This window comes from Sabethes cyaneus, chromosome 3, assembly GCF_943734655.1.
Source record: "Sabethes cyaneus chromosome 3, idSabCyanKW18_F2, whole genome shotgun sequence".
Classification (NCBI taxonomy): Eukaryota; Metazoa; Arthropoda; class Insecta; order Diptera; family Culicidae; genus Sabethes; species Sabethes cyaneus.
Window position 1 is genome coordinate 149,732,561 of NC_071355.1, and position 8,801 is coordinate 149,741,361.

The 8,801-nt window shown below is 39.1% G+C and overlaps 1 protein-coding gene across 1 annotated transcript; it reads left to right on the forward strand.

Annotated features, from left to right (window-relative positions):
* Window positions 1–496: 496 nt before the first annotated feature.
* On the forward strand, window positions 497–2,307 carry LOC128740255 (uncharacterized). Its single transcript, XM_053835790.1, has 6 exons — window positions 497–616; window positions 689–968; window positions 1,026–1,226; window positions 1,491–1,639; window positions 1,696–1,974; window positions 2,032–2,307. The coding sequence occupies exons 1-6, from the start codon at window positions 497–499 to the stop codon at window positions 2,305–2,307; spliced, it is 1,305 nt and encodes a 434-aa protein (XP_053691765.1).
* The last annotated feature ends 6,494 nt before the right edge of the window (window positions 2,308–8,801 follow it).

The following is an 8,801-nucleotide window of genomic DNA, read 5'->3' on the forward strand; positions in this document are numbered from 1 at the left end:
ACTATCTTCGAGAGTATATTGCGACCTTTTGTCAAAGGCCAACGCTCTGAGCGATTCATAGAGCTCTGACTTAAATTTACACTCAAATGGACATGAGAGATTGTTTGTCTTTAAATGTAAATATTAGTAATTACGCATCCAGTCATTTCATCTATGAAACTTTACAAGTGATTTACAGGGGATCTATTTTATCTATAAATCACTTTCGATTGGAATTGATATTTGTTGTTCAAACTACCGTGAGTAGATCTGTGAGGCGTTCATACCGTTCATGCAATTATTCACAGCAACGCCGATTAGACAAATAATATGAACTGATAAGCATAGATATATTTATTGGCCATTGATAATCGTATTCTCGTGTTAGATACGGCAATAAAAGCATATATATAGTGTTCACCCACGAGAGCGTTCATTTCAATCTGATGTGAAACGACCGGTGCAGTGAACTATTTGTGAAGAACAATGTGAAAAGTGACAATCAAATTAGGCCAAAATGATTCGTGCCAGGTTAAAGCAAGCATTTTGGGATTTCCTTCACTTTTTATGTTTTGATCCCAAACGTTTGGTGAGAGTGATTGTCTTAAGTATATGCAGCGTGGTGGTCATTTTCCAGGTAGCCCAATAACAGCTTATAGTGAAAACTCCATTCATCCTTAATGAGCAATGTTTGTTAATTATCGAGCAGCTTACGGAGTGCTTTCAGAAACTGATCGGTCCTCCAATAACCACTCATTCTCGATTCGATTTGAACGAATCGATGCTGTATCCGGCCGTCACTTTCTGTCGTGAACCCCCGTACAAGTATGAGGTGATGGAGCGGTACAATCTTTCACATCATCCAAAGTATGCCACTGCTTTCAACAAATTCAACTTTAACGAAAGTTCCCTCGACGATTTGTTCCGCGAAGCCACCTACAATCAAAGTGAATTCTTCATTCAGTACGGATTGGATGGATTAACAGAAAGTAGCGGGATAATACGTGGTGAACTATTACTGAATTAAATGTACATCAACGTTTCAGATATTGAGGTTGTCGGTAGTATGCACCTTGATATGGGGCTGTGTTTTACCCTGAACCCGCTAACTACAACTACACACTCTTGGAAACAAGCAGGATACTCGATTATGCTAATGCATGATATAAGAGATGAAGAATACTTTCTCGGTGAAAATCAACCAGGATGGCACGTGTTCGTCCACGATCAGGCGGAAGGTTTTGCAGGTAAGCGAAATCATTGTGCTTCTGGCTTTGGTATTGTGCAAGGAATTTATACCTTTTCCTGTCAATTGCGTATTTGATGGCGAATAAAACATCACTCTGCACAGAAGGTGGTTGAAGCTTTGGAAACAAGCGAATCTCGCTTTGGTTTTTGTAAGTGTCATTTCCCATCGAAGTCATAATCATTCTACAACCGAACGAACACATTTGTTTGTAGCATACCTGCCAGGCGTTAACCGTATCTTGCCTTTTTCGTTTCTTGCATAGAAAATCGCATGCAATCTTCCGGACGAGTCGAGTATTTATTCGTGGAGGTAGACGAGGAAGTGGAGGTAAAGCTAACCACGCAACACTTCTATATGCTTCCGAGTTCGGAAAATCTCTGCACGACAGGAGCCGAAATGAGTTCCACAAAGGTAATGTAAACATTTCCACCGATACACAGTTTGATTCCTTCTGCATTCATTAACAGTGCAGCGAGCTGTGCCACTGGCATCATGTGGTCAATACGGTGGGTTGCACCGCTCCCTGGATGCCGGACATCGACGGCGAGCAGTGTCATACCGCTCAGGATACACAACAGCTAATCAAGTACTATAAGCTGATGGAAGATATGGACAGCACAGTGTGCGGATGTTTTCAACCGTGTTCAAGTTCGATTTTCACCACCTACGTAATGAATCGGAAACGTTTCAACATTTCAATCCCTGCCGGACAGCTTTGGATGTATTACACCTCGAAGATGGTTTCTGTAAAACGAATATTACAATAACGTTAGACAATTTATCAATTCTTTTCAACCTTTTAGATAGTAGAGGAATTCCACAGCTACGACCTGACTCAATTCATAGCTGATCTTGGGGGATCTTTGGGCTTTCTTCTAGGGCTTTCGGTTCTGGGATTGATCGGACTGTTGGAAAAAATTGTCGAGTTGGTGTTCATTCGAAAGCTTATTGCAGAGAAAAGAAATAAACAAACAATTGACGGATGTTCCGAAACCAGTATCAGTGACCGGAAGGGTGACGATTTAAGTCAGAGCGATAGCTCCGATGCAACATTGGCGGTTAGAAAACTTAGCAAGTAGGTAGCTGTTCCGAACAAACAGGATTTCCCATTGTAGCGTGTCTTTGGTATATTCGTTAACATAGTTGTGACTTGTGATGACCCCCAAGAGTAAAGTTGAATTTTGCGTTTGATTTGTGTTTATTTGAATACTCCACAAGCTTCGAAACATTGAAACTTATTTACATTCGCTAATAAAGAAATGGTACTGGAATCTTTTTGGATGAAATCATCAGGCGTTATTTTGTATATCGTTAAAGAGCTGTAAATTGCGAAGGAAATTGTTTATTGCATTTTCAAACAAGCCCCGTCGTAGCGAAAATTTATGGATAAACCTGAGGATGTTGCGAAGAGAAAACCACCATCAAAACAAGTTCTTCCTTTTGGTTGTTTTTCTAAGATAGAACCGTTGGGGCCCATTCATATGGGAGCCAAAAATAGAACCGTATAGATCAACAGAACGGAGCAATTAGTTTTATAACACCGTCATGCAGTAAAATACGTTTTGCAAGTGTACGGAGTCGACCTGCTTTGCAATTTGTCTGCCAGCAAGCGTTGACGATTCAATATAATTATCGAAAATAGACCGGGTCGAGTTCCAGAAAGTTCATTTCGAGGCCCACAGGGCCGAAATGTAAAAATTCAATTTCAGAATGGAACTATGATTCCTCTGCAGGTCGAGAAAATTCACGTGAATTCAATAGTAAAAGAAAACAATAATATATGAATGATTCCGGATCCCACAACCCGGATAGCAAGTGTTCCGAGTTTTTGCTTGCGGCATTCACAGGCGACAAATATCATCTTGTACGAAACCGAGATTTCGAAGATGATATTTACTCGGACTATGTCCTGTCACAAGACCGGAAAGCGTGCTGAGATGTCTCTTTCTGAGACTCAGCAACTTTTGAGTAACCTTAATACGACCATCCAATTGGCCATGACTATTCGGCTTTACCATTGTTTCAGCTCACCCTTCAGCACACAGTCAGAGATTCCGCAGAATGGATCTGGACCCATGAATGGAGAATTATAGCCACATCTGGCTAGTTCGTCTGCAAGTTCATTCCCCTCTATACCGCAATGACCAGGAATCCAGTACAAATTTACCGAGTTCACTGGGGTCTTTTGGAACATTATGATGATCTGGCAAGGATCTCTCGCTTAAATTCTTAATTTTCGACCAAAACTGTCCGATAATTAAAAAAAACCAAATCAAACATATTCCAAGAATATGACACTTTATTCACCTCAGTAAAAAAAACTAATTTCACCGACGAATAAAATCAATCCGTCAGTCCAATATTATTAGCATACAAGCATACATATAACCTATATAAGCAATGTAACGAAATCACGCATACCTGCTGCGGATGATACCGGCTAGCCGATCATTTTATTAATGCGCTTCGGTTAGCTTTATTTCGGTACGTTATGAGGCCACTGAACCGGGTGGCCCCTGATTGATCAGTTCCTCGAGCGCTGGTCTGCAAAGGAAAATTCAATATGAAACTGTATGATGGCAATCAAGGAATGCAAACCGACAACAATTTCCCAATAAAACGTGAATTATTCTCGCTGGTCCGTAAATCTTTGTGAAGCAATCTGTAGAGCAAACATCTCCATTGTGCATGCGGTTATTAAAATAGAAATGAAATATAGAATTGAAGGTAAGAACAAAGAATTAAAATAAATTTGATGTAAGGATGATAGAAGAAATATCCCATGCTTAGACAATTGAGTGGCTTATCAAACAAATCAACTGAAGTAACTTCTTATTGTAAAATATACCTATAGCCACTTGAAAATTTCGAAATTATATCACCGAGAAATATTTCTGCTGTTGCAATGATGTGTTAACAGTTTTGCAATAAACAAAAAAAACAACAACTTATTTCGTTGAACGATATCGCAGCGCGAAAACATTATTTTGTAAACTTAACCATTCCTTGATTTGTTCGGGTGACATTGAAAAATGGCGACAGATTTTTTTTTATTTAATCTGTAGAATCTGTTCCGGTTCGTGAATTGCTTACATATTTCAATGGTTATTCGCAGCTCAATTGGACTATGTAATATAATGGCGATGGTTGATCGTACCTATCCGTCAGCGGGTGTTCATTCTTCGGATTACATATAGCCGAAGCATTTCATTTGTGTTGTTTTCTCTTTTTTTTGCAGAAAAATCTTGCCGGATTACTAAAAATAAACTCCTTAAAGGAGCGAGCTGATGGGTAAAGGAATAGTGAGAACTGCTCTTGGGAAATAGCTATTGTTGATTGTATTGTCATATCATTTGATCATATGATTGATTAAAACCTTAGTTAAACCGTCTACTGGTGAGAGAGAACATTGTTGTATTATCAAATTACTTTAGATATTGAACTACGAATTTGACCCTAGTTGTCAGCGGTGTTTGAAACATAATATTTAATCGATCTAATTGATCTATGATCTGAGTATAACTCACGATTTGAATTCGCTTGATACGCTTGTCCATATACTTTAGTCCATACATTTAGTTGTACACTCGAATTGGAACGTTCATTACTTCCAACTGGTCTTGCGACTGGCCAGCTAGCTTCGATTCGTGTGCTAAAGTCAGTTAGGTCGTTGTACTAACCTCGTAATAATCCTGTACTCTACTAACCGATTGCTAAGTCCGTCGATAAGGAAGGGTTAAGTCTGAAAGACCTTTATAACGCAAGGTTTTTGGTCTTGCGATGCTCAATATGATTCAACTCCTCGAATCAACACGCACTTCTTCGGCTGGCTATACGGTTGGAGATCGTCGGATATCTCCCTAAAAACTTCGCACCCATTCGACGGCATATCATTGCGACAGATATCTATTTTACCTAGATGCTTTGCGTACTGCACAGCATTAATCCTTAAGATTTTGATGTAGGACTACGTCTTACGGCAAGGTTTGGGATAGGGTGTCATTCCAAAAAATCGAAAAATTCGAGCGTCACGAAAAATGAAAGAATTTGATTTAAATTTGAGAGAATTTGATGTCTGTGTTAGGAAAGTATGCCAGAAAAAATACAGAAGTCCTTTGTCCCAACAGTTCGCTACTGTAGAAACCACCAACCGAGAAGTTTAATCTAACTTTGTGTTTACTGGCGAGACGACGTCACAATGCAGGCCCTTGCGACTTACAAGGTACTGCATGTGAACGCTGTTCGTCTGCCAGCGTGCCCTACAGTACACCTACAGTAGGTGTAGGAAGAGGCACAATTTGTGTCTAAAAATAGCCCAACCCATGTTATTACATTAATAAGGGGGGTTGTGCAGTCTCCTTTTGTCCAGCGCCTCTGTGGTTCATAGGTACACGGGTACCAGCGAGCCACACGCCCCGGCGGGTGTTGTGGGTTCGAATCCGGTTATAATCTCAGATTATAGCTTGGTTCGACCCATGCGCCTTCCAGCATTAGACAAAAAGTAGGAGTCACAACGACAACTTGTTAAGCGTAGCTACCTATTAACCCCCCTGCCCCTCTTCCTTTCCACACGCTCCCCTCTATTCCTAAAAAATACTTCATTACTTTCCCTTACCGTCCCTTCTTCATCAATTGTAGAACCATCGTTTCAAAAAATATTAGTATATGCCTGACCGCATTTCAAGGTCATGACTAAAATTACGAGGTTTGGTCAAAAAAAATTCTGAATTGTTCTTTCCCTTAGAATGTTCTACAGTCGGCTCCCTTGTCGATTTCTGTATATTTGACCTTATCGAAAAAGAATCACGCTTATGTCCAGGCATCTGGTTCAAATTAGGTCGATTAGAAGCACTTATTTCATCTTTTTTGTGTATTTGTCTGTAGTGCTTTACATAATTTGCAGTAGCAACTTGAAATGTTAATTCTCCGGTAAGCTTATAATATAGCATAACCAGTTTTTCCGTGGAGCAAAAAGGGCACATTGTTCCGAGTTTTGCAGGTTCATAACTCGTAACCTGCCTAAGGATGAAGAACTGTTTAACAAAAATACGGTCTTCTTGTCCTCCAGCTTTCGCTTCTGGAACCGCAACGAAATTTTCTAGACTAAAGTTGGGAATTGATTTCTGCGTAGATGTGGGCTTAAATTTAGCACTTGTTGCGAGAGGATTTGCTTGAACGTCTAATCAAATGCTTTAAATCTTTCCAGTCCTTGTTTCTCAAAAGAGATTAGTATCCGTTAAGTGCTGCTCGACAACCACGGAGAATTTTCTATTCTTTTTCGAGTTCTGAGAGGTTTTGGTCTGACATAGATTTCAGCGCGATGTAACTATCATAACCCGTTAGATTTAGAATTAGGCACAGGTCCATGAGTTTCGAATATGGTCCAAAATGTTGCATTTGGAGATGGTTCACTCTATAATAATAGGTTGCCGTTTAGCAGGAGCACTGTGAATAACTAATTAAAAAACTCACTTTTATGGACTCCTGACACGAAAACCGGAACAATTACAAAATAACCACGCAACAATACAGAACGATAAAATGTATCTAACATCCGCTGTTCAAGAAAATTTATAATATGCAATTTTTCATGATTAGAAACAAGAATAGAACGAATCGTACACTGTCACTGTTGTTTGTTTCTGAGATGTTGTTTATATTCGAAGGGGTAAGCGTAAGAGATAATTACAACATTTTTGAGGGAAGCATCGAAGTAAATTTAAATAACAATTAAAACTACTATAATATATGTAAATCAACCGTATAAATTTCAAATTCAATTAAAATTAATTTCAAGCAATCATAGGTAAGCTTTATTAATTCTGGTGTAAACATATGGTTTATCAATGTGCAATCAAAACTAATGTTTTTCACTGGTGCGCTGTTATCCATGCTGTTGGAAACCCCTTGGTTTCCTTTTTTTCGCAGAATTCCACAAGTTCGATTATTTCTTTTCGTGAGGTTTCCTCTAGTTTCCCGTGAAAACAGGTTGGGGCAATGACAAATTCTGTTTTAGTGGTCAAATTCTGTAATCGGAGATGTCTACGCATATCAAAATAGCTGCGCACAGTGTTGCCATCCAGTTATCACATAGAAGCTTACCAGTGCCGAAGAGTACTCCTAAAATCTTTTTATTATACGCCCATCTTGTATAAAAGCCACGTCTTTTTTGTGCAGTAGAGGATTCTTGCTGCTCCTCTCACATAGTGCAAATTTACTTGTACGAATTTAATGCTTTTACGTTTTTTTAGGGTTTATAGTTTCTCCACGCTCCTTTCGCTCTTTCTGAGTCACGTGTGTATCCGCTCTATTGTATGGTTACATTCTTTCAGAAGGGGCATTTAAGGACTTTTCAATCCTCTTTGACAGTTGTCTACTGCTGCATGCATCCTCCAGATTTTACTTTCTAACTTCAACTTCCCTAATCAGCGAATCACGAGTTGGGTTGGCTGTTTTTAATCCCACAGCTCCGTGTTCGGATCTTGAGCTGTTGTTAATTTGTTCTGTTGGGTTTTACTGTGATTCAGCTTAGCAGTTCAATCTGTACTTCCAGTTGATTATTTTCCACATGGAAGTTTCATCCACTGTAAGTACAAACTGAGCATGTTGCTGAATTTCCTTCCATTGCAGAATTCTCCAAGCTTCTGTTTTCTAGTCATTCTGACTTTCTACCAAGGCAAGGCCAGAATCGTTTCGCTGCCATTACCTGCACTTTTTAGAAAGAATACAACAACAACCTCCTGCTTTGGGATGCGATTTTCATCCACAGCTATTAACTCGGCTGTGTCCCAAGGCCACAGGTTTGGGATTGTACTTTTGGGATAAACTTCTCTTATAGTGCGACAATTCTTTTTATACAATACTGTTTTTCAATACAATAGCCTTTTGTTCTTACCGGCTTGGGTCGTTTTTGTTGGTCTCCTGGTAAAAATCCTGCAAATGGCAAACTTTCTTGTCATACAATAACTGTTGACACTACAGGGTGTTCGATAAATTCGAATACAACTTTTCATCGTTGTGTAAATGCGCATCATGTGCATTCTGTGTGCTGGTATTGGTGTCAGCTTTAGCCTTATACCGTTCTGATTCAAACTTAGAACAGTCTCAAACTTCGAACACTTCAGAATAAAATGCTCGTTAGTAGGTATCGCTAATATTATAAAATATTATGTTTATCGTACACCACCGTGTTCGTTGGAATGTCCTCTATCCGGTGAGGTATGACATTGAACTATAGGACTCTTTGTAAGAAATCAGCAGGCGCTGGAAAAAAGTGAGAACACAGATTTTAACTTCGTTCGCATACTCTTAGCGTTTCGTGCAAAAGTAGCTGTTTTTTCGTTTGCATTATTTTACCAATTTTAGAACATTTACCTTCCCACTGCGCGATTATTAGGTAAGTGCAAGATATGTATGTACTAAAGCATAGTTAAAATACAATATTTCATGCATTATTTCAAAGATATTAGATAAATAAAAAGTGTTCGAAGTTTGAATCACGTTTTGGGGTGTGATTCAAACTTCGAACACCCATGAATAATATTCGGTTTTCCGGGTTTTCCTTCAGGAAAAT

Coding starts and splice junctions, on each gene's coding strand:
- LOC128740255 (XM_053835790.1), top strand. CDS start 497: ATGATTCGTGCCAGGTTAAAGCAAGCATTTTGGGATTTCCTTCACTTT. Junction 969..1,025: donor ATTGGATGGATTAACAGAAA/GTAGCGGGATAA, acceptor TCAACGTTTCAG/ATATTGAGGTTGTCGGTAGT. Junction 1,227..1,490: donor TCAGGCGGAAGGTTTTGCAG/GTAAGCGAAATC, acceptor TTTCTTGCATAG/AAAATCGCATGCAATCTTCC.